This window comes from Argopecten irradians, chromosome 9, assembly GCF_041381155.1.
Source record: "Argopecten irradians isolate NY chromosome 9, Ai_NY, whole genome shotgun sequence".
Lineage (NCBI taxonomy): Eukaryota > Metazoa > Mollusca > Bivalvia > Pectinida > Pectinidae > Argopecten > Argopecten irradians.
The window spans coordinates 11,521,229-11,548,976 of record NC_091142.1 but is presented as its reverse complement, the minus strand read 5'-3'; the positions used below and the strand labels follow the sequence as shown (position 1 = coordinate 11,548,976).

Below are 27,748 nucleotides of genomic sequence, written 5' to 3'. Positions count from 1 at the left end.
ACCCTTTGGTTAGGGTATAGTACTAAGTTACCTATTTGCATTACATTTAGCTCGCAAGTTTCAAAGTCATGCTGTCGACGGCTCGATCACAGAGACAGAGACCAAGAAGGTCGGGCCCTCAAGGTATGTCATTATAAGGGGTTATCAATGGTGAATAGACAAAGTTCCGGACGAGTGGGTTATTTTGTTCTGATGTTGACAAGTCGTGGCTTGACATTCGAATTTTTTTTAGATTTGGTTTGCGGACGTTTTGTTGTTGAGAGATATGAGTCACATACTGGATGGTTGTTGGTTGTTACACGTAGCTGTCTCGAGTTCTATTAAAATTATAGTATATATTAGATTATCATGATATTCCCACCTTCTACATACGGATCAGGAGATGGGCTTTTATACTGGATAATATTTTAATTAATTTACTGATTCAGGTCTGATTCGAGTTGTAATTTTGGCCTAAGAAAACTCTCGGGCAGACCTGCTAGTTGAGAGATAGGGCTGTAATATGTTGTATGGCCTTTTTGATTAAAAAGGTGCTATAATTTTCATCACAATTGTGTTGAAAATAATATCACATCAAAAATATCCTTTTTGGGGAAATTGAATAAAAATGAAGCTTTAGCTGCTGTTCTTAATTGATATTATGATATTCAATCCACTTCGTCTTATTTAATTTTACTGATGTCAGTAGGTATTATTTAAGGACATTCATTTTTGGGGTTTTATATTTAATTTTTCTGCATTCTGGGAAAATATACTGACTGAAATTTGGGTAATATAATAGTGGCTGTTTTTCAATGGGAATGGGTCCTTTTACCGGACCTATAAAGGCTGCATAATAAATCCCTTGGGTAAAGCTACATGGTTGCATATTATATTTATAAAATAAATTATTATAGTGTTAACATGTTACCAGAGGGTTTTGACGTTCTGTCAACTAATATATAAGTATAGAACTGTTACAAGTATAAAAGAGTTTCTTAGTTAATAGTATTTTTTTATGTTACTATATATTATTGACAGAACTCATACTCCTGTGAATGTACATATATATTATATATGTATGTAATCTGATGTGATAATTCACAACAATTACACACGACATCTACTGACAGTAATTAGCTGCGTACTCTGAACGACGGGCACGGGTAGATTTCTGACAGATTTATTTTAACAAATTGGAGGCAGCTGGGTAACATGATATATTCCTTATGGGTACTGTCAGTCCATAAACAGTAGAGATATAAAACATCAATAAACATCGATAGTCTATTTTAACCAAACAAAGAATATAGAAAGGATGTATTATGTACAACTATCAATAACAATGCATTTTTATTTAATTATATTCAATACACAATTAATGGATTAGATATTTTCAATTAAATACCAGTATGTATCTTACTAGTACATTTTATATTATTTTTTGATTCACGATCATTGGTATCAGGTTTTACTCTGTTATTATATCAACATGGACTTTTGCTATCAGCTGTTAGTGTATATGTATTATGGCTTCGTTTATTAAAATTATGTTGATTCTTTTTTTATGTCTTTTTTTCTTCTTTTTCACAGGTCCTCACTCAGACCAACACAGTTTTAGTTACCATGTTAGCATTGGCGAGATTTTTTGATTTAAAACAGTCTTGCACTTACACAATCGATGTGTTTGAAATGTCAGTTTCTTTTGTTGTAGCAGAGCTCATTGTTTTGCAACTGCTTGCTGGTGTAGATAATTTTTTCAAAGTTTGTTATTATATACATGTAAGGGACATGTGATATATCAAATCTGATGAATTTATAATGACAGTATAAACTTTTATTAAAAAATTTGCACTATAAGGGGATAAACATCTAAACTTCGACTTGTTTACATGCACTGTAATATGTTAATGCAAATAATGGAAAAAAGAATTGAAATAAAGTTCATACATGTGTATGCATCATAATGTGAATACCAGTTATAGATATTTTATTGGCAAGTAGTTTGTTGCAGCCCGTTCTATTCTGTATGAAAAAAGGGTTTGGGTATAAAACTACAACCTACTGCCAGAAAGGCGGAAAGTGAATAAAGTGGTCTGAAACGAAAAACTTCCCCCAGAAGGTATATGATTTTTCAGATGTCTTTTATTGCCTTTAACTCTGCTCCTGGGTTATCTTGCTCTTTGACAGATTGTCAGATATAATCTATAATTTATATTATTTATAAAAGATAATCTGTAAATTAGTAATCATTTTTATTATATTTGTGAATCCCTTTTTAAAAAATTTTTTTTTCTCGCAGCAAATAAAAAACCAATTTTAACAGCAAGGGAAGATTTACATGTGGAAAGGAATTTGAACAATGTTAGTAAATGGATATTCAATAATTTCCAAAAAGATCCTGAAGTTTCATTGTTATTGTTTTAGCTATTTTCCTCTGTATTGCGGTAATAAGGGTTTTATTATTTATTCAGTGGGCTTACAGTTCGTAGTTATAAATAATATTGTGTGTATTGACCGATAAATTTTTTGTATCGATCTCAAAAATTTTATGTACTTACCTTATCTTCTAGCTAGGTAGTTACTTGGTCATTGAAAAAATAAAATTACATTAAAAATATTTCATGTTGATTTGGTATCTCTATTTAGTTGAATATTAATTTGAGAAATGTAAAGATAATTGTCTGCAGTTGTATTTTAAGTTGGTTTTGCATTTTGGTCCTAAAGTTTAAAATAAAAGTTTTCATGAAAAGGTCTAGTATAGTTCATTTTACTGTATCAAAATTGAATATAATTGATTTAGCTACGTGGTAGTTAATCATTCGAAAATGATGTTCAAATTTTTGGGATATGTGTTTTCTCTTTAGAATAACTCAAAACTCCTCTGACTGTATAGACGCCAAGAGTCAAAAAATTCAAGGGGATGAAGAAGTGAGTCGCGCAATGCATATGAATTACAACTCAGGAATGCTCGCTGCTGGCATGTTGTTTAACGGAAAAATAGAAAACGGTAAAATTCCGTCAATTTGCAGTATTAGGTTTGTGACTTATAGTATTTACCGCTTCATTTGCTTCATGCCTTTAAAAACCTTGTTGTTCGAGATTAAATGAGTCGCTTAATTAATTTTAATGTCATTTTCTGCAATTAATATATGCATTTTCTGCAATATATTAACATTTATAAATACAGTACTGAACTTTTTTTTTAATCTTTGAAGATACCAGGTAAAATTTTTGGACAAGTTTTGGCCAGTTGTTTTGTCAAAGATCTTAAAGATCATTTGTAATATGTATCTACACTTGCCACCCTTCTGTGCATGTATTATTGCTTATTTAGTTATGAAGTATATGGTTAGATTTTAGCATCGTCATCATGGAAAATGGCAAGACATTTTGTTAATGCTTGCTCAATATCATACATAGTTGCTCTATTGGTTACGTATAATCTGGTGTATCAGTCACATTTTCATCCAGAAATCCAGGCTTACAAACCCAGAACACAATACCATTTTTAAAGTTTAAATAGAATCTTTGTTATGCTGTTTCGTCAAGTAGATTTCAAAATTGTTTCTCTATTTTCTTGGTTTTTTCAAACAAAAGTATCCAAACGGATCCTTTTCATAATTCAATAAAGTAAAAAATGATCAATGCTATTATCAATTTTTGAGACAGTTAAAGAAAGGAAAACACATTCTTAATATACAATATGTTAAGTGACTATCTTTTCAGAATCCATATACATGTATATATATACAGCTTTGATGTTTTCATATTGTCTTAAATAAGAGTTGTGACATGTCTTAAATAAGAGTTGTGACATGTCTTAAATAAGAGTTGTGACATGTCTTAAATAAGAGTTGTGACATGTCTTAAATAAGAGTTGTGACATGTCTTAAATAAGAGTTGTGACATGTCTTAAATAAGAGTTGTGACATGTCTTAAATAAGAGTTGTGACATGTCTTAAATAAGAGTTGTGACATGTCTTAAATAAGAGTTGTGACATGTCTTAAATAAGAGTTGTGACATGTCTTAAATAAGAGTTGTGACATGTATCAGTACCTTTTTGTGTCATTTACAAGTGTACATTTATACAAGCATCAAAACACAGTATTTTCCTCCAGTTTTGGTGATGATAATGATTGGTTCTTACAGCTGCCAGTGTTTATACTGATGAGAACACCCAACAGTCCGTACCAGACTCCAACTGTAGTGAGGGCTCGGGCACTATCAACGAGGACTCCAACCTTTCATTCGCAGACACACAGAACACCAACCCTCCCTTCTCACAAGACGCAGATAACGACAGCAATGAGGCTGATATGAGATTAGGTGAGAACACCGACAAGAAATGTGAGAATTTGTTGTGATAATCGGAAATAACAAACATCACTCTCTCCCTGGTTTGTGAGATATAGCCATGAAAATTAGGCCTCAGTTTTATAAACTTCCTTTTGTATTATACTTACTGAAATTCCTCTGTTTCAAATTTTCTATAAACAAGAAAACTTAGTTTTATGAATAGCACATCAATCAAGAATTTCTCTGAAATTTTGCAATGCTTTCTTATTAAACTTTTTCCTATTAAAATCTGTATGATTATTGCTAAGGCAAGGATGTTGATTTAACTGGGGCTAGAAACATCCAGCCTGGATATACCAGGGATTATTATTATCAGTCTTTCTTATATCCATCCCCGGACTATGTCATAGTGAAACTCAAGACATCTCCGAAGAAAAACATTGACCCATCACAGGCCTGCACAGCCTTCTATTAAAGATTTTAGAGAGCGACTCCCAACTTCTTGCTATGACATAGTCCAGGAGTGGATATAATGACAGTGATAGTAACCCCTGGAATATCGGGAATGAGAAACATATACCCGTAATATCACCCGTTGTTACAATTGCAATATACAAGTTTTGAAATTTGCTTGTGTCACATACTCCTAACATATTTTTTGTCTATTCTAACAAGGTTTCACAATTTTTCCCCCTTCAACTGTGTTGTTTGAATCATAAGTGTTTCTATTATCTCAAATGTACTAGTGTTTCTATATCTTAATGCTGAAATGTAGGATATTTTTACAGTTACAATACATTTGTTACTTAATGTGTCTTATGTAAACAAATTTATTTTCGTGACGACCCAACTTCATGTTTTCATACAAAACAACTTCTTCACAACAATTTATTATTTTGCGGTTGAGACTTCTTTGGTTCTTCTTTACTTGTATTTGAAATATTTTCCTGGTGATATATTTTAACAATTTCCCGTTGCCTACAAATTATGCGAGATTTAATCTAATATAAAAAATAAGTCGGGTAACAGAATACCCTCAAGTTTGATACAAAGTACAATGTATATTAATTATATAATAAAAAAACATATAACGTACAAATATACACTTTGAAAATATCATTTTAATATAATGATCCTCTAGAATACCATGTTTGACACAATTAGTACCAATGTTTCTCTAGCTTCTTCACTTTGCTTTAAATGAAAAAATAAATAAAAAATAAGCAAGGATAATAAATGATTTCCAGCAAAACTTTGGATTATAATGAATTTGACATAGTTTTTAGCAGATACCCAATTTTCTGTCTTTTATTGTCGTGCTGGGTACTTATTGAGCTTAATATGGTATGACATTTTTAATATCATATGATTTTGATACACACAGTAAACTTGACTTCCATACAGCTGTTTATTTTCATGGGAATGATTTCTTTTAACAATTTCGGTGGACACTGCTATGATAGTGAAAATTTCATCCACAAAATATGAGATATGGTTTACCGGTAATCATTATTATATACCCTGAAAGCCAGACCAAGAAAATTTAAACCATTGCAATTTAAATATTTTTGTTTTCAGTCGAAATTGTGAACATTTTAATCTGCAGAAATAAACAGCTATACGGTAGCTTTATTACTATATTGGGAAACACTTGTATTTACCCTACACTTTTCCTGGATTTGAAAGTTCCATATTCATAAAGTCACTGCCATTTAGTTGTTCTTTTCTTGTGCTATAATACATTACATTTACAATTTTATTTAATGTACAACACATTCGATTTGATTGGCAAATTTAGCAGCAATTAAGTCATTGAAATTTATTTTATTTTTAAAACTAAGTCAAGCATTAAAGGGACAATTCAATCACACTAATTCTTTTACATAACCAAGAAGCAAAATATGGCATAAATGTATTGTTCTACATTTCTTATGAAACATATAACATAAGATATTGACAAATTCCATGTCATTGTTTATTATTTTAATTGATACTGTTGTAATTACAAATCGTTGATCAATACGATTAAGCAGGTACAATATATACGCTGTACCCATACCCGAGCCAAAGTCACGCACGTTAAACAAATGAACTACATAACCACTGTGGAGGTGATATAATGATTTTTTAGGCAAGACAATTCACCTAATAAGGTAAAAAAAATTCTGTCAGAGTGATTTGAGCTGTTGTAGACAAAAGTAGCATTACTCTACGAGCAAGGGACTGGGTTCGGCATACAAGATATTCGACCACAATTTGTAATGGCGGACAGCGAGTGAGTTTGAACATTTCACACGCATTTCACCACCATGGGATTTTCTGACATATCACAGTAAAACCGACTGATCTAATTCCCATTAGAACTGGGGGTTTTCTGATATATATACAAATTTTAATGTTCTCGTAGAATGAATTGTCCCTTTAAGTGAATCAAAATTATGGGCTGGAATATGTCCAGTATATATCCAATTATTTTATAGTAAAAATGGCAAAAGAATGAACATTAAGTGAAATGAATATGGCAACAGTGAAATGAATATGGCAACAGTGAAATGAATATGGCAACAGTGAAATGAATATGGCAACAGTGAAATGAATATGGCAACAGTGAAATGAATATGGTGACTTTTTCCTCCGATACTAATCTGTATGCATCCTTCCTTGTAGCCATGAGTATGGTTCGAGATGAGAAAAAAGAAGAAAGTAATTTAAAGAAAGACAGTGGTTAGTTTTTGATGTTGTCGAAGGGTTATTTCACACCTATGATAAATATATTCAAAACCATTGAAAAACTCTTGATTGAGACATTTAATTGTATCAACTGTTGTTTATCTCAAAATGTCTTATGTCATATGTCAGTTTTGGTAAAGTTACATATACCTATTCTAGCAGTGGTTCCTTTGTATATTACAGAGTGATCTCCCTTGTGAGAAGGTAACGATTGTACGTCATGATTTTGTGAGTGAAATTCACGTCATTTCCGTTGAAAAATATGATGCTACATTCTCAAACACATGACATCACAATCAATACCTACTGGCAATGGCAGATACATATATGTAACTCTTAATATGCAAAGACCAAATACCTGGTTCTGCATGTATGCAAGACAGCAGAGCTCTAGAAACAAAGCAGTTTTAGTTTGACTTTTGACCTTTATAGAATTCCTACTTAATGAAATTTCATACTGAAAAATTTATGTTTGAAATTCCTGTAAGACAAAATTAAATTTTTTATTAAGATATGAAAATTAAGGTAGAAAATCGGACTAACTTGATCATGTGTGAAATATCCCTTTTCCTCTGTCTACTTTGTCGTAGTGTTAGCAAGATGTTTTCTTCTTCCATGATATCACTCTTATTGTATATATTCAATTGAGAAATCTGTAGATACACAAACCGCATTAATATTTTTGTAATCGTGTAGAACTATATGCAATGTTCAATTCTACACAAAGAAAATGTAGTATAACGTTATATTGTTTCAATTAGTATTCTTTATCTTCATTATCTTACCTTATAACCTATGCTATCATATAGCAATTAATCTCGTTAATGTTGTTATCTTTCTATTTGAAGGTGATTCCAATTCTTCAGCCACTCCAACCGATCAGGAATCTGATGATCCACCAGCGAAAAAAACAAAGTCGTCTTCGGTAGAGTCCAGTTGATGTTAGAATGTGTTCATTTACATTTTGTGCCAGATTTCTGGGGATAATTCCAGTGAAATAGTACAACATTCTGTAGAATCACCATATTTGTGAGCTTGTCTGCTTGACTGAAGTGGGCTTTGACTGACTTGACAATGCGAGGTGTGTGTCAATAAGAAATGTATGTAACTCAGTGTCATTAGGTTCCATATAAATTCATGGTTTATTGTCACAGGAGAATATGTTACACAATCACAGAATATTATATTTTGTTTGATTAAACGTAGAGTACAGTTAAACATGGTTAAAACTAACCTCTGGGGACCAACAAAATCACTTCCAATATACAATGAAATTATAGTTTGTTTTACTAATATAACAGACATCTTTGTAAGGAACCTTGACAGGAAAGGATAAGTACATGTACTGTGTACATGTTATAACCATGAATTTATTGTTATTCGCTATAAACATGCTTTACTATAGTAGGGAATTTGACCTTGATTTCCATTTTCAATTCAAATCATGTCATCAACTCATATTGTTTTCCCTAAATAAATAAACATTTCACCAGAAATGCATATACAATGTAGAGCCTTTGTTACAAGGCATTTCCAGAACAGTGTAGCTAGCTGCCACTGTGCCAGACTGTAATTTTCATGTAAATATGAGAGTATGTAGCTATCATTGTTTAAATTATCACACTAGACCATGGCTGTTTGGAACTATCAGATTCACAAAAATGTCATGTTATCGTAAGTTTGGCAGAATGTTACGTTTATAAGTGTTTCATACAATATTTGTATAAGAATACTTGTTTCAATGGACTGGAAAAATAGAATTTGTCAACACTAATATAAGTGCAATATTGATTGTTTTGGGCGATTCCTATTTTGACCTTTTTACTCTAGACTTATAATACAGTCTCTATTTCAACCTCAATATTCCAGTGGTTACTATCACTGTCCTCAAATCCACTCCTGAACTGTCCTAGTAAAACTGAAGGCTCTGTGTGCGATGTCAGATGAGACAGATAGTTTGTCATTGATCCCTTGATGTACATCAAAAGAATTGAGTAATGGTAAATCTTCAAAGGAAGTCTCTATAGACCCATGATAGCTGTCAGGGTTGTTTTTCAACTGGAGTTCCTTCAGTTAGGCCTAATATTGGCTGTGACATAGTCCAGGGTGGATATTATGACAGTAATAGTAACCCTTGGAATAAGGAGGATGTCTATTCTGTCTTTGCAAATTACAGAGTTGTCTGCCTTTGTGGGTAGGTATTGATTGTGACAACATCTGCTAGCAAGCATATAATGTCAAAATGGATACCTACTCATAAGTGGGGTAACTTTGTAATATGGAAAGACAGAATATTTCTATTGGCTCAGTCAGGTGTAGTCAGTATGTTCCTAAGGTGCTCATTTCCTTATCTTTACAAACTCTTTTTTATAGAAAATATTATAGGGTACTTATTTTGATACTACGGTTTGTACAGCATTAGCGAATTACATCAACTTTCCTGCCAGATTTGTATCTAGTGTCAGGGACACATAAAACTAGACGTGTTTCAAGAATCTAATACAATTGTTTTGTTCAGACAATGCTAGGTGTGAAGTGAGCCATCAACAGATGACTTCTATCATGTTGGATGTGTTTGGAGCATGTGCCGCCTAGATTTACTCTGCATTATGTATAAATTGGTTATTTGAAATGCACGAAATAAAATGTTGTAAATCAGTTGATTTATCTTAATTTTTTCTGTATACATATAACTATTGTAGGAGACCCACTGTTGATATGCACTTCACTACCATACACTTATCAGCTGATGAAATTTATTGCTTTAAAGTGAATAGTCGGGATAAGGAAGGCTAAAGTCGGTAAAAATGGTGTTATTAATATTCAGGATAATTTCTTATGACATAGAAAAATAAAACTTCCTATCAAAATTGCTCTGAATACGAAAAAATTAATTGATGTTATAGGAATCCTAAAACGTGTTTACATTTCCACTCAGCCTTGCTTTCAAAGAGTTAGGTGAATTTATTTTTAGAACTGTGCTAAATTTTCATGAGGCCTTTTTATAATTTCAATACTCAAAACTGGACAATATAAGTAGAAACTTGACCGTTGTTTCGATATGTAAGGACTTTTGGAAGGCCAATGAATGCAATTAGACTGGTTTGCTTTGCCTGCATGTTGATGAAAATTGAATAGCATATATTACTTGCCTCATTAAATTTTTATTTTAAATAGAATGTTTTAGGAGTCCCATTCCTCAATAATACATATTTAATTCTAAGCAATACTGCCAGATTTTGCATATGGAGGCAAGCTTTGTCTACTATAATATTATATATACTGTGGGACTGAAACCTCATATACTTGTGTATGGATCGAGTCCACACACTGTGATGTACGTGTTTGCATACCAGGATTAGGGTCATTGGTGACCTACAAATATTTAAGCTTTGACCTTAATATTGCTGGCTCCTAAATGCACATTTTATATCTACTTATTGGTCGTTATTTATGCCCTTTCCCATGCCATGGATTCAGCAATGTAATACTTGTAACATCGTCATTGTATCCCATAACACAAACTTTGAAGTCTTTCTCGTGTGAATTTATTATGTACAGCATTCGAAATTACCCGTTACGCCTGTCTGTCTGCCCTTAACCGGCAACTTTATAGTAGGGCAGACAATTTTTGCCATGCAACTGGTCCTTTGACCGGCAACTTTTGGTCCAGTTCTGATAGACTACTTAAGATATACAAAACAAAAATAGTATAGCATTGTAGAAAGGTTGAAGATCGAATTGCACAAAACAGATTTTCGTAATATTCTGGTTTTCTGTCAACTTTGTTGAGAGAGCACGATACGATACTAAAACAGATGCATCGTGTTTGTGGATATTTTGTTAGTAAAAATATTACTTTGCTAGTAGATAAACTACAAGGATGAATAATTGTAACTTTGTAAGGACCAGTAACTTTTAGGGTCAGTCGGTCCTTAGGACCAGCTGGAAAATGTCCTTAAGAGATATCACTGATTATGTATACGACAATTGTGATTGTGTATCCAAGGAAATAAGGCATATGCTTGCTAAATACTGCGACAGATGAATGTACCATTAGCATGGAAAGACTTAATTATGACATACTATTTTAGAGGTTTTTCATCCACAAATTACTTTCCGTTACCTACTAATCACCCCCTTTGTCGTAAATTTTTAAGGTCCCTGGGTGTATTAACGGCTAATACGGTAATTGCTGGAGAAAGTGAAGACTGTGACACAGTACATGTATAAACCGCAACATGATGAAACCCTGAATCGGGTTCACAAAGAAACAACACAACAATTACTCAAATGTCAACAAGAGGCTTTTATTGTGAAGCCTTTTGAAAATATGTATACAATGTATATAACAGATACAGATACAAAAGGAGTACAAGTAAAATACTGAAATAGCAGAAATCATCATGTTTGGTAAGGAAGTGAACTAAAATGACAATATCACCAATATTTACGGTATGTAATTTTTCACATACATCTAAAAAATACAGTGTATGGTAGTATTTTTTTGGTTTTGACAATATTTTTTCATAATAATTCACATGTTATATTCCTTCTGTATATATTTTTTCAATATCCCATTAATCATTTCTTGATTTTAAAAATGATTAATTTCTACATGGAAATAAATTATTTTATACTCTTATTACCTCCCCTGGTTTGTAACTATGCATGCTCTAATTAAATTAAAATAACAAAGTGTGTGTAAAATAACTAGTGAAATAAAAACTTCACTAAAACAACTAACTTTGGAATATGTCAAGTAAAATAGAAATGGTAGAATAAAATGCCATACTTCTAATTTGGGGAATTGATATTTCAGTTTGAATTCTGCGATTTTAACTTTTGAGCATGCATGCTTGTTTTATCTTTGGAGATAAAAATTTGGACTTGAAAAAAATCTACCAACCATTCTAAAGTATATCATTAGGAATGAGTATTATAATATTGTAGCTTGAACTAACAAGTATAATTCTACATTACACCAGACAATTATTATATTTACAAAAGTGAAAACTTACAAGTACAGCAGCTTATGTGATGATGAACAATGTTAAAATCACTAAAATAAATGTTGAAAAAATAATAGTCGTGCATGAATAGTTAAAAAAACAATACCAATTTGATTAAAAAATGCTAAGGATATAATTTAGTTGTAGTTGTATTAAAATAAGTCAAAGAAGTAATTTATTAGCTATTAAAAATATTATAGTATGTAGTTCTAAATAAATGTGCATAGTTGTATATTAAGATGTACATAGTACATCAATGACATTGTATGTAGTACATTCAATATTTAACACTTAACAAATACATGACGAGGGGATGAGGAAGCAGATAGTCTGACACATGTACTTATATTTAACATTCAAAACTAAATGATCTATAACAAATTGTGAAGTCAACATCCTACATTTACTAGTAAATGTACTTACAATAGGGACAAAACTCTACCATTGTTACTACATGTATTGACTACATGCACTTGATCATGTGTTTTTCTATCCATACTATTGTATAACAGGTGCATTTTACTGAATTTTCACAAGAGTTACAGATCTAGAGGCTAGTAGTACAGTCGTGTATTGTTGAAATGTATTTTATAATGAGTGAGCAAATAAAAGAGAAAATGTATCATTACAAGAGAATCATACAGCAGAAAGATAGATTTAGAAAAGTACAAAGAGGAATAATACTGAAAATCTGTACAGGTAAGTTAGAGTAATGACAAAAGTACAGAAGAAATTGAATAATCATACATGAAAGGTTAAATACTCAATTCATATTGCTTAACTTACAGACTTATTTGCTTGCAGTCACACACAAAACACATCAAATTCAACCTTATGTAATAAATCTAATTAAGCATATGTAAATGTGTACAATAGTATATACCTGGTATTGTTACTTTACATATATAAACAATAGCATATTGTTACTGTACATGTACAATAGCATATTGTCACTGTACATGTACAATAGTATATTGTCACTGTACATGTACAATAGTATATTGTCACTGTACATGTACAATTGTATATTGTCACTACATACATGTACAATAGTATATTGTCACTGTACATGTACAATAGTATATTGTCACTGTACATGTACAATAGTATATTGTCACTGTACATGTACAATTGTATATTGTCACTACATACATGTACAATAGTATATTGTCACTGTACATGTACAATAGTATATTGTCACTGTACATGTACAATAGTATATTGTCACTGTACATGTACAATAGTATATAGTATTGTCATTGTTAAGCATATGTAAATGTGTACAATAGTATATATTGCCACTGTAAATGTACAATATCAAAAGACTGGCAAGTTTTTCGAGGTCAGCGCTGGGACTAAAACTATCAAGCTATAGCTATGTACCTATGTATGTAGTACATGTATATCTATCAAATAATGCCATACACAATGTGTATAAATACTATCTAAAATGACTCTGTAGAAAAGGAAAAGTTGGTACCAAGTTTGTCAAGGTTTTCCATATACTACCTAGTCAATAATGTACATCTGTTATTGTGAAGCTCATAACATCGGCCTACATAGATAGCAGATTTATAATTTCCTTACTTTGACAACTCAAGAAATGTAAAAAAAAAAACAACAACAAAAAACAAAAACCCACTAAACAAGTATTCTCAAAGTCAAAAGGAATCTGTAGGCTGCCATCACATCTACCTGCCTAGATCTGACAAATGACTAACAGAGAGAAAGCAGGTTTGCAAAGGGAAACATTGACATGCACATGTATATTACAAGCTAGCTAGCACCACATCATTTGACAAAGCAAACTTTCAAATTGTCTGTTGCAGATTAATCTAACAGTAGAATGGCACTAATATGAGATTCAAAATGCAGCACCAAAGATGTTTGTATAGCTCAACGCACAAGAGCTGAAGTCCTTATTCTCTGTTGTCGGCTCTGTATTCTTTCACTACTACGTTCTCCTGTGGGACGTCTCAAACTGCCGTTTGTCAGAGGGGAAATTGTTGATCGTCTGGAAATTATCAAATATTCAGTCTTAGATATGTTATTCTTCAATCAATTATTCAGTCTGATACATAGATGGAATAAAAATCAAACGCTGTGGTGTTACAGGCCAAAGGTATATCACATAATGCCTGTTATTAATCTAATATCTTGGGTAATTAATTAATGAATGATACTCTTGGGGAGTTACGTAACCTTGGTACAGTACCTTTTAGCAGTCAACATAATTTTGGAGTTAAAGCAAAATTCTTTTTCATTTAATTGCTGATTTTGTCCTATATGTACGCCAATTAAATTTGTACGATATTCTTATATATGTGCAAATAAGTTGAAAAACTTAATTCAATAAAGTAACAGGTAATTTGAATAAATTTGAATTTGATTTAAATACATGTTACTTTGCATACGGTATTATCATAATGATGTTGCTATACAAATGTATTTAGGTCCAATGCTACGATTGTATTCAGATATATACCTTGTCTTCGGTCTTTGTTGTAGTCCTCCAGGGGTAAGAGTAGCAAGAGCCTGCATGTTAGAGGTGAGGGCCTCTACCTCTCTCCGAAGTCGGGTCGGAGTCTCCATATTGTCTGTCCTGGGAAAATCAAGACAAAAAAATTTACGCTTAATTTTTCTTCAATGCAGACAACAATTATTTTCATTAATTCTAGCTGTCTGTCTGTCAACTGATGGGTCAGTGACTGTGTTTCACTCTTGAAAGATGTACTCGTTAGTTGTGAAAAATTGTAAAGTGAAAAAATAGTGGCACAAGCCTTTGAAATATGCCACTGACATAACATTGTTTTATTATTATTATTATCAAGATTTTGAAAAAAAAAAAAAAAAAATTTTTTTTTTTTTTTTTTTTACATACAGTTCAGATTGAAATTTATTCTGTTTTTAAATAGTAAATAAGCTACACTACTGTTAAATTATTTGGTTTATTCATTTTTATAATTTAATAGGATTCTTTGCTGAACATGACTCAAGAAAGTTTATTTTTATCTCTAGAACTTGCAATTGACATACCATCTTGAAGACGTTGATGTACGTAATCTGGAAGGTGTTCGACTGGTGCTTGGGGTGTCAATCAAAAATGGAGAGTACATTTTAACTTCGTGATTAGCAGGACGAGGGGGTGTCCTCAGTGACGTTTTGTTGCCACGGCGAACACCCTTAGATGGCGATGGGCTCCTCGTTTCATTGGTCAACCTCTTCAACTTTCTTGTGGATACACGAAATTTCTAAAATCAAATGAAGCAAGAAATTACATTTTATTTCCAAGAAATTTTCACTTGTCCTTTCATCAAATTCATGTAATATGAATAGTAATTTCATCAAATATTGATTATGATCATGAATTCACAGAGGACAACCGACTAAAGATAATTTGTAAGGCTATACAATATCATAGATGATTCTCTAATACCTGTCAACCCACCCAGACTTAGATGAAAAACTCCCATTTCAACTTATGAATGTAAATTACTGGACAACAGAACCTAATACTAAATAATCTCCCCATAGATTGAAACTTGAGAATCTGACATGTTGTAGAGGCAAGAATCAATTTTGATTTTCAAAGACTACTGGTAAAGATTTTTGTTAAGAAAAAAATCGTTTTCCAGGTAACCTTATATAACTGGTGTCCAGGTATCAAGCTTTTACATTTGGGTCTACAATTTGTCTTTATAGAATGCATGCACATGTATGTTTTTTCTTTTTTAAAGGCAATTTTTTTCTTGACTTCATATTATTTCATAAGGTAGCTATAATGTAATATAATCTGGCTATAGATATACCAGTAACTATATTTGTGTGTACTCTCCCATGACTATATCAAATCTAACTGTCACCCTTTTAGATGACAATGATCAAAACTTATTTCTTTACAACAACATTCATTGCTGGCAGTGATCCATGACATTTGTCAGAACTATTTGTAACATGATGGCTACAAATGTACTTAGACTGTCACTTTGGTATTTGGTGAAAATATCAACCCTATATACTTGAATTTGAGCGGGAAGGCTTATACTAGATGACTCATTGGTTTAGGTAGGATAGAGTTGGCATGACTCCAGGGTTTCTCTTTAGGGACATATTAAGTCTGGATTTAGATTTACGGACTGATAGTAAATGTTTAACTTATTATGGGGCAGTGGTCGGACATTGTAGTAATTATCATGTCTGCCCCAAGGGCTGTGTCAGACAATAAAATAGATTTTTTATAGATATTTGAAATGACAAATATCATGTCAAACAAGGGAAACAAAACATAAAAGTATATTTTTTTCTCGTCTTGGTATTAAATACAAATATTTTTATATATATTTTAATCTCAGCTGCATCATATTATATTGATGTTTTGAAAAATAAAAAGAAATACTACACAAACATTAATAATTAACTTATTATTTTAAATTTTAATTATTATAATTTTGTGTGTTTATTCAGTCATGCAACTGTAATAAATATGATCATAATAGTTCATGTTCCTAATTAATATTACAGTCTTTTGCAATGCAACTACAGATACGTAACATAACCATAGCTTTGGAATGTCGCTTTGTAAAACCTTTTCTTGTTAGATCAGTGTACGATTCAGTCTTGAGTTATCACCTGACATGTTATTGTTTTTATAAGCTGTTAAACAAACATCAACTACTAAAACAACCTCGCTATAAAAACATTCACAAAACAAACATAGACTTGAACAAACACTTTAGTCGAAGCTAGACACACGTACAAACCTGCAGCTGGTTATACAAAATATACACAAAGATTTGCAGAAGGACGTGTGTTTCTGTGACAGAAACAACTCAATGCAAGAATCAAATGCATTTTGTTCAAATGTAGAATTTTAAAGGAAATGACTCATAAAATTCAAAACCGTTAGGCCTAGATTTTTTTCTTGTAATTTTCAAACCTACAAAATTCAGATCTAGTAGGGAAATATATGGCAGCAAATGCAACCAAATCATATAAATATGGGAATAATATAAACACAAATTATTCTTCGTTACGACATTAGGTCGAAATTGAAGTTAACTTATCACCTGAAAGTAAAAACCGGGATTGCACGGTGCCCCATGCAAAATATGCAGGCATATACATGTATGATCGTAATAAATAATTATAGAGATTCAAAATTAACAATTACCTGTTTTAAAGATCCCATAGCTTCACGAACTGACTTTGTAAGGTTTGAATTCCTTTCAAACTTCGGCTTAGCAGGTTGTTGATTTGCACGATTTCTCATCGGATGGATTGCATGTCGCTGTGTTGGAATATCACCTTCCGAAATAGCTCGCTTGTACTTTGGTGTGTTGAAATACATGTTTTCTTTTCCTTCTAATACGTTATATTTTTTACCTGGAAGCCACGATAAACGAAACGACTTTCTGAGATTGGTAGACATCGTGCTTGTGTTGACGTGCTGTGACCGTTTTAAATGAACCGCCAACCTTTGTATCTTCACCATTTACGGCGATCAGCTGAGTGATCACGTGGTTTTGAATCTTGGGCGCGTTTGATTGGTGCGGTACAGGGAAGTGGCGATACACCCGGATATGATTACCGGCCAAACAACTAATTAAACGAAATAATTAGGTGATAAAAACACGTTTGGACAATGACGAAACAAGATGACACATGTATTACCACCAATCAAATAATGATTATCAATTGATTTGTGTAATAATAGGTACTTTAAACATAGATTTTTAGATATTTATTAAATTAATTCCAATTTTAACAGACCCTCGGGTTGTCATGCCATACATTAATTATAATTTTAAACAGTCCTTATAATATTGTATTTACCATAATTAAGGCGTCGTACAGTGCAATAAATATTTATTCTACAAACGAAGGGAAATATTTATTCTGTTTTTTCTTACTTTTTATTTTTCATCTCAGTTTAAAATGTTATCAAATCAATTAAGATGGAACCATTTTAGGCTTATGACACGATATTAATCAGCATAAAAATATTGTTTTTTTGACTTGTTGTATTACGTGTACTTTGTGTGCTTTTAATATTGTGAACATTCCCCAACCAGAATAAAATTTACATTGCCTACATGTACAAAAATTACATGTACAAATGTAGGTGATAACTCCACATTGTAACAACGGTGAAACAAGATGATACATATATACCAACAATTAAACAATGATAATCGATCGATTTACAAAGATTTATGATTGAACATTTACGTCCTTGATTTGTGTAATCATAATAGGTACTTTAAACATAGAATTTTAATTTGCTTATTAAATTAATTCCAATTTTAACAGACCCGCGGGTTGTCATGCCATGTACATTAATTATATTTTCAAACATTCATTATAACATTTTATTTGATATAATCAAAGCGACGGACATATACAAAATTCGATGAAATATTTAATCTTACAAATGAATGAAGATATTTGTTCTTCTGTTATCAAATTGATTTAAGATGGAACCTTTTTCGGCTACAAAACACAAATGATCAGCATATTTTTTTACGTGTATTGAGTGTACTTTGTATGTTGGCATATTGTGAACAGCCCTAAACCAGCAGTTTCACAGACTTAACGGAATGGGATGAACCACTCGGAGACTGGAATTTGAGAAAAAAAAATCAATATGATAGGTACATGTATGTTTTAAGGTCTAACTCACTGTAAGTCGATTGCCGACGATCACAGGAACTAACTTGAACAATTTGAACAATTGGAATAAACAATACCGAAGTTTTCTATTGAATTTAATTTAAATGTGACATGTTCATACTAAACTGTTCTATTTATAGCAGAAAATGTATTTATTCAACATAATTCCTAGTTTATAAACGTAAATAAGGATTATTTATTTAATTTACTCGTGACTTTTAATCAAAATTTAAATTGATACATGCAGGAATAAAGAATTTAAGCATTATATCCTACTTTAATCAGATAGAAACGCAATAAAGGCTCAGGAAGCTCCCGCGGAATAGCCTGTAGCTTTTTGGCAATTGCATAGAAACGTAATTTGAAAATTGCATTTTATCACTAAAATATCAATCTGTCATTCAAATAAAATAGCTTCAAAATATCACAGGGACCTGAGAATTAGTTACAGTTTAATACATTTGGGTCCACCTGAGTGTCCATAGACTGTTTTAGGCATATAAAGCCATTAAAATCATACCATATATATGGTATGTAACGGGTGAAGAGAGATATAGGAATCGTCAGAAAATTCAAAGATTGTGTGAGGTCTGTAATGCTAATGATATTGAAGATGAATGTCACTTTATACTTACATGTATATGCAATTGTTACGCTGATTTAAGAAAAAATATATTAAATCATATTATTATAGACGTCCTCGTGTTTTTAACTTGGTACTTTTATAATCAACCCAGAATATAGGGGAAATAAATAGGTTAGGAAAATATATAGATTCGGCTTTAAAGCTTCGAATTAATTTCATTTCTAATTTAAGTTAATTGATTTTACAAGGTTTTGAAATGTGCATTATAAAATTATTGATATTATGTCTAATGAAATAGTATATAAACATAACCAATCATACAATGTACCTGTTTTGCTATGCAGAATGTAGTTATATGTTTGTCCAGCACTGTCTGCATTGTTATATTGTATATGTTCATGTCAACTCTCCAATGTGTTAAAAACAAGGAAATAAAATAATCTAATCTGAATCTGACAAATCATATTTCTTGTGAGTCTTCGCAGAAATCATACGTTACAAGGCGTTGGAAACATATATTTAAGTGATGTATGCAGGCACATACTGTGACATAAAAACAGAGACTTAAATAAAAAGCAAGAATTTTACAGTGCATGCCATCTGTGTTCTATAGAAAAAAACTTTACAAGGCATCATGTGTTTGTCTGTCGATTTGAACGATTTCCACAGCTTTGTTTACCAAACCTTATGATTTTTAATAAATTACTGAAGAAAAAATAACATGTTAAATTTTTCACCAAGTTACGGCACATCAGAAAATGTAATAAATGTTTCTGGCCACGTATGTGTCATATCACTGTGCCATATATGTAACTGTTCCACTAAGTTTTGGACGCACTATTTAAGAGAGTTCGGGATTGAACACCTGTACGGACTGATTACAAGTTGAAACTATTCTCCATGCTAATTATTCTCTACATACACCTCAGCTATATGTATCTGGTTCTGTAAATGAGAGCTCTTAGATTTCATGCTATTTAGGTATTGTACATATTCGATGTTATACGAGCCGCAAATCTGCTCAACATATATTATTTGCAATTTATTCTGAGAATTTTGAGAATGAGATATATAGTACCTTTTACAAATGTAATAATTACTCTTCGAGTTACATGACTTTGCTAGTTATAGCATAATACATGACGCAAATCTCGTATCTTACACAACCATTCGGGTTTATTAAAGTGAATTCCCTTCATTTCACTCTGTCCGATCTTTTTTTTTTTCAGTTTCTTCCCTTCGTTCCACTCTGTCGGTAAGGGAAGTAACTCTGATCGACCAGATCAGGAAATTATGCTTAAAGACAACTTCACTAGCCAAGGGTATTAAGTTCTATTCTTGTAGTAGAAAGAGAATCGGACTAATACCCTTGGCTAGCGAAGTAGAAATAGAATCGGCCTAATACCCTTGGCTAGCGAAGTTGGCTTAAAGAGAATATAAATTGAGCGCAAATTGCTGTCAACATATACAAAAGTATGCCCCTGTATGTTACTGTAATTGCAATTACCAGGTCATGTGATTTTAATCGGTGTAATATGCTACAAAGGAAATGTATATTTGTATTTATAAAGCACAGCATTTAGTAAATAGTATTGATATAAGCCTATGATGCTAGATATTTACATCGATATGTTACTGTGAAGTGTCTAGCCCCTGTGCTTTCCGCGTACTGTATCGTCTATAAATATACTGTGCATACAACGTGTAGACATGTGCGTCAAGTCCCTGTCTTTAAATGTGATGATCTGTATCTACTGTATTGCTGAATAGATTAGGAAAGAGAAGATACCAAGTCCCTGTGTTTCCAGGTAGGCTATCGTTTATACTACATAATATTGTGTAACCATATATGAACTACTCACATGCATGCTACTAGTAAATTTCAAGTCCCTGTGTTTCCAGGTATGGCATATGTTACATATATTTACTATGTATATCAATTACACACGTGTATGTTATACAGGTAGATTTCAAGTCCCTGTGTTTCCAGGTATTGGTAGGGCGCTGTATGTTAAAATAAACTTGAGAAGAGAAGTGCTATAGGTAGACATCAAGTCCCTGTGTTTCCAGGTATGGCCTATGAGATGCATAATAACCATATATCAATTGCACTCATGTGATACTATGCTACATATAGACTTCAAGTCCCTGTGTTCCAGTTATTGCTAGGGCGCTGTATGTTTATATGTATTGTTAAAATGACTTGACAGGATAGGATAATTGTTATACGTAGACTTCAAGTCCCTGTGTTCCAGTTATTGCTAGGGCGCTGTATGTTTACATGTATTGTTAAAATGACTTGACAGGATAATTGTTATACGTAGACTTCAAGTCCCTGTGTTCCAGTTATTGCTAGGGCGCTGTATGTTTACATGTATTGTTAAAAAGACTTGACAGGATAAGTATTTAGGTATGCTTCAAGTCCCTGTGTTCCAGGTATTGCTAGGGCGCTGTATATGTTTACATGTTTTTTTCGATAAATGCTATAGGTAGACTTCAAGTCCCTGCGTTCCAGGTATTGCAAGGGCGCTGTATGTTTACATGTATTGTTAAAACAGACTTGACAGGGGAGATGCTACCGACAGATATACAGGTGAGCGTACGGTCTCCTCACATCTCTGGCTGACCACTGAACGAGGAACACATCTGTAGCAACATGGAGGATAATACTGGACATACACGGACAGTGGTCATTGCGATGGATAGCAGTCCTTGCGCCAAGAAAGCTTTCCAATGTAAGTAATTATAGTTAAGTAAGTGCAACTACACAATTACAGTAAATCAATTTTTCGCTGATACCAGTTATTCTCGAGTACATCAATTTAGACCTGCAATATTAGATTCACCTGCAAAAATAGCTGCATTCATAAAGTATATACCTACATGTATACAGTATGCTAAAACATTTTTCGTGGTTGTCACATGCATGCTTGGATGTATCACGTAAAAGCCACGCGCAAATATTTTTTATTTGAATTTCAATTTATTTTCATTAGATGCATACGTACAATTTTTACATAAGTATATAAAATCGCAATATTTACACAACAGATATTGTTCATTACGTATTGTATTACCACGCGATCGTGTGTTTATTACTTTGAAAAATAAAACCTACATCGACATTATTGTAAATACAATTAAGTTTATACTAACCCGGTCTCATGAATATTCATACATTTGTATTTGAAGTAAACCTTGGGTTGCATTTCTTTACAAGATGATGTGAAAAACATACAAACATGCATTCTATTCGTCTGTTGCATCAAATGCTGATTGGAAATTCATGGGCATGTCCTCATATAATTTGAGTAGATAACCAGTTTTCTCCAGATAGATGTTCTCTGCTAAAATAGGACATGACCTTGAAACCGACACTTGGAAATATTAACAAAACCTGTAATACCGTATTAAAAGCACGTGACCATATGACGTTAACCCAATGACTTACGAACTGCACGAGATATCATGTGCATGCAAAATCCTGCAGAGACGTACATCCTACATATAATATATATCATATTACACGTAAGAATTACACTAAATATACCGACACCGCAATTTTACAACTTACACACTACAAAGACACTGTTACATTGTACGTAGACCCATATTAAGTTAAACATATAACGGCAACCCTGTCGTCACATTTGGTTGCTCATTGTCAGATTTGAACGGGTGCACAGGGATTTAAGAATATGTTACAATTTAAAATATATTTGGACCCACTAGAGTATCTCAAATATGGTCATATTTGAGACGTTGTAGGGGATACAGATAAAACTCATACAATACAATGTACGAATTCCCAGATCTCTGTGATTAAACGCGATGTAAAGTGTGTCTTATGCATTGGTATGGTTCGGTCAGATAGCACTATAAAATCGGTAAGTGCCATCTGCTATCACAAGGAGACACAACAAGAAAACGCAATCTCCGAGAGCAACACATTCGAACAGACATTGCATAAGCTTTACTGGTTTGTAATATAGACCTGAGATAGATCTACGGAAACTAATATCGTCCTCGATACTCCAGTGGTTAATATAACAGTGATAGTAACCCTTGTCGAGTAACAGCTGTGATAGTAATCCCTATTGGGATTCCTCCTCGAGACTCTTTTGTATTCGGACGTTTGATAGATGTCTCTCGTAGGAAATCTATCAAACGTCCAATATACCAGAGTCTCGAGGAGGAATTTCAATAGGGATTACTGTGATAGTAACCCCTTCCGAGTAACAACGGTCATAGCAACTCTTTAGAGTATCGAGGATGCACTAGTATAGCCCCAGATAAACTGTAACTAATTCGCAGGTGCTATCGATAAGACATAAAACATGTTTGCGTAAAATGTCAAGATACATAATAAATTTAAGAATGCCTGTCCTATATTCTAATTACTGTCTGTCTTCGTTAATATCAAATATAATAAAAGATCAGAAAGTCACGAGAAATGGGACCAGCTGATGGGACAGATGAAGTGCGTGAGACATGCGACAAAGCATATCGTAATGGGCTGATTAGGTCCGTATCGCACAGATCGATAATGTCGGCAAAAGATATTTAACAATTGCATCAGTGATATGGATTTTCTAAGGAAATGGATTGGACGTTTCGAGTCTGGGTCAAACTTTGATCAACTTGTTAGGATATAGCATGTTTATAGATTTCACGCGGTATGCACAATACTTATGAAAATACATTACATGTCTTATTTTCAGACCTTCATTTTACAGAGTAATCAAAGTTTTTGTAAATGCTTGCCTTGGTAGATACACGGGGAACTTTTTAATGAGACATTCAAGCTAACTGATCCCGACCATCAGATTGACTTTCAGACGTAATGGCTTTATGCACTATATCCGATAAGTCCCTAGCGGCAATATCTGGTCAATGAAGTCACAGTTACGGACCCGAAATGGTTTCTTGGATTCTTGAATGGAGTATCATCAGACGTCATAAGAATGTGTTGAACTCTGTATTATGTGTGACTTTTAGTTATTCTTTTTCTTTCATTTGTTTATAGCAGAACACGATGTCTTCCCAATGTTCCCAAAAGTCATCTTTAGAAACCTGACGCACATAGTCACCAGAGTGTTTTTTTTTTCTTATATTCCGTTGTAGAAACCAGCCTATCCCATTTCCGATTGGCCGAGACGATTTTCATGCATTAATTGTTTCAATAATGTGCATATATAGGTACAAAAATGTACGCGTATCGAGTCATTCTTTAATAAGATATTGAATGTCAAACATGGCGAGTGAAGCTAAGGCATGCCTTTCCACCACTCAAGTTGAGTTATACTACGTGTATGCAATAGCTCGTACTTGTAATGAATAGGTAAACGCCTATGTATATGGGTATTCAGCATCATCTAATGCTCAAGCTAAATTCTTAATTGGGGGATTCAAACGCGGTCGAAAGTCTTTAGAAGAAGCCAGCTGGTTTGGATGACTACTTAATGCCACTAACAGACATGTGCAATAATGTTCCGTATCTCGTATACTCCGATATAGGTATGCTGCACCAAGATGATATTAGTTTGCGTCTGATGACTGTAGATGAGACTTGGGTTAGTTCTGAGTCCATAATACCAAAGAACTTCAAGATATAATAGAATCTTACATGGGTCTGTCAAGGCCTGGGCGACAGGGTGATGGCCCACAGCTTTGTGATGGACACAAATAGCGTTCTCATGTTGGACTTTTTACTCAAAAGTAAATCCTGTCCAGTATACAATGAAAACTTGCTGGGCCAGATGAGAGCCATCTTCCATAAAAAACGCCGAGATTAATTCTTTAAAGGTATTTTGTTGCAACAGTTTAACGCGAAAATGTCCACACTTCTTGAAAAATTGCAATGGATGATGTGGAGGGAATTAATACCACAGCCTGATTATTTGCATGACCTAACTCTTTGCGACAGTGGACGGCAGTTGAGGAGTGGGTCCATGAAAAGGACCCTAACATTTTTAGTTCGGAGTAGATGACACTTGATCACCGTTGATCTAAGTCCATTAGTCTAGAGGGTAATTATATCCAAAGAGAAGGCGGCGGATCCTAACTGGAAATAAGTTAGACTGGCTACTTATTGATTCACCTTCGTATGGACGTTTGTATTTTTTACAACTTTAGAAAGCTTTTACCTTTGCATTTTTACGCCCTAGTGAAATATGAAATATGACGTTTCATGGACAAAGATACCTTGATATATACCACTTAATAAAGTGAAATAAGCATATAAATAGTGCCATGTTGAATGGGTAAACTAAGGTACCAAAATATTTCCTTCTTTTGCATATCCTAGACACCCGAGATTCGTTGACCCTCAACTGAATTAGAAGTTCGTAAATTGTATAACAGGTGATGTAGGGGTAAAATGATACACGGGGTAAGTGTTTGGTGTATGTTGTAGGGTATGTGACCAACCTACACCGCCCTAAGGATCACGTGGTGGTTACTTCGGTAGTACACGTGCGGGACGCCTTCACGACAGAACAGTGGCAAAGTCGTATGTATTAAAGCGGATTGTATGTGCCCAATATCAGTGAAACAGCATGGCAGTTTTATAGATTGATCCTGAATAAGACAATGAATTTATTGAATTAATGCATTATTATATCAGCCAATCATTTAAACTATTTTTATGTTGTATTTGCTTGTCTAGAATTGCGACCTTCATAGCGTCTTTGTTGTAAACAAAAATATGATATTGACTATGAAACATAATATTATGAAACATAATATTATTTTGATAATTATGCAAATCTTTGATTTCCGTTATATATTCTTTATCTAACCCTCACTACATCCGCTTCAAAAGACAAAAAATCACTATTTGCTTTTTAGTATTGAGGTCCATCGACTCCGACATGCTATCCGCTAACGCTGAGAAATACAGACATACACTGGAGTTGGAGTTAGAGGACCTAACAACCATGATGAAACAAGCAAAGGTAGTTATATACTGTAACAAACTTATTTTCGCGTTGAATCATTTTCGCCTTTTCATGTCCAATAACTCCCAAGGTTCTACTGTTTATGTTTTCGTAACATTTTCGCGGCGAATCGTTTTCGCGTTTTGTCGGCATATGCGGGAAACGCGAAATTTTATCACACACGATGATAAGTTGGTTTACAATAACATAGGACACTTGACATGATAATTCCTTTATTTAAGAATATTCCTTGCCAATACAATTAGAAAGAATTTCCTAAGTTATGGAGGTTTTTTAATTGGGGATTTTCGTAGCTGTTATTGAGCGTTGCTGTGCATTTGCTTTTGCTTAATTTCCTAAGTTAAGGAATGTTAATGGAATATGAAACCTGATTAAAGATTGGTAACAAAAGAACTGAAATGTCACAAAATGTCTCCAGTTGAACGTTTGATACTCGAGTTTAGTGTATATTCCTAATATGGTCAGATGAGTTGTAATTTAGCCAAGAAGAATATATATATATATAATATTTTAAAATCTTAGAAATAATATACGTGTATAAAAGTATTATCAATGTAGATATTTTATGGAATACATTATACGAGATACTGAAAACCATCTTATTTTCGCGCCGACTTAATTTCGCTATTTCAGGCCCAACGAAATTTTTCAGACGATTTAAATTCGCGAATTACAGGTAAAACGCTCTGTTGCACTTGAAGTTTTTTAAGCGGCGCTTTATTTTCGCGAATTCTTATCGAACAGAAAATAATAAAAAATAATTTTCCCGCGAAATAAGTTGGTTTTAGAAGTTTTGCTTTGGCGATATTTTATAGATATTTTGCTTATATTACTGAAGCACAATTTCTATTGCAACCAAACGACACATTGGTTTTTCACACATGGGCATGTTCTAATGAATTTTGAATGCATGCTTCTCCTACCTTTAACAAGAAGTCAACCCATGGGTAAAACGTCAATATTTTAATTCAAAATTTGGTACATCATGTCCCCATGTTGATTTTGCTTTCTTTGTGTTAAAGGTGTTGTTTTCCATTTAGTGATCAGCACAAAATCTCTTTTCTGGATAATTTTGTGTTTCTCTTGAATATTTCAAAAAAATGATCAACAAATTTGAATCGGTAGATTTACAATGAATTTCAGTTATGAATTTGATATTTTGTTTTAATTTGTCAACAGGTAAGCGGAAGGATAGAATTCGTGCATAGTTATAATGCTAGAAAGGGGATTCTAGCTGTGGTGGAAGACTGTAAAGCGAATTGTCTCATCGTCGGATCAAGGGGATTCAAGATGTTTGAAAAGGGAATTCTTGGCACAACTTGTGAAGAACTCATCCAAACCAGTGACGTCACAATCATTTTATGTCCGAATTGACTTCTTCAAGAGTAACGGAACTATCTTTTTATATCCGTACTGACTACTTTATGACAATGACGTCACTATCATCATGTCGGAGATTGATTCATTCATTTGATTTCCATTAGACAGAAATCAAGACGTTATTTTGGCTGTC

General features: G+C 33.0%; 3 protein-coding genes across 3 annotated transcripts; 2 read left to right on the top strand and 1 right to left on the bottom strand.

The window, feature by feature from the left end:
• The first annotated feature begins 68 nt into the window (after window positions 1–68).
• LOC138330523 (aspartate and serine-rich protein-like) lies at window positions 69–9,667 on the top strand. Its single transcript, XM_069278092.1, has 7 exons — window positions 69–123; window positions 429–442; window positions 1,573–1,673; window positions 2,847–2,989; window positions 4,121–4,309; window positions 6,947–7,003; window positions 7,858–9,667. Exons 1-7 carry the CDS (start codon window positions 69–71, stop codon window positions 7,947–7,949), a joined length of 651 nt encoding a protein of 216 aa, XP_069134193.1. The 3' UTR covers window positions 7,950–9,667.
• Window positions 9,668–11,298: 1,631 nt separating this feature from the next.
• LOC138331454 (uncharacterized) lies at window positions 11,299–17,542 on the bottom strand. The gene is made up of 4 exons (XM_069279099.1): window positions 17,192–17,542; window positions 15,058–15,272; window positions 14,507–14,623; window positions 11,299–14,035 (listed from the first exon to the last, which is right to left on the bottom strand). The coding sequence occupies exons 1-4, from the start codon at window positions 17,510–17,512 to the stop codon at window positions 13,918–13,920; spliced, it is 771 nt and encodes a 256-aa protein (XP_069135200.1). The 5' UTR covers window positions 17,513–17,542; the 3' UTR covers window positions 11,299–13,917.
• Window positions 17,543–21,811: 4,269 nt separating this feature from the next.
• LOC138331453 (uncharacterized) lies at window positions 21,812–27,748 on the top strand. Its single transcript, XM_069279098.1, has 4 exons — window positions 21,812–22,011; window positions 25,692–25,787; window positions 26,126–26,232; window positions 27,415–27,748. Exons 1-4 carry the CDS (start codon window positions 21,933–21,935, stop codon window positions 27,607–27,609), a joined length of 477 nt encoding a protein of 158 aa, XP_069135199.1. The 5' UTR covers window positions 21,812–21,932; the 3' UTR covers window positions 27,610–27,748.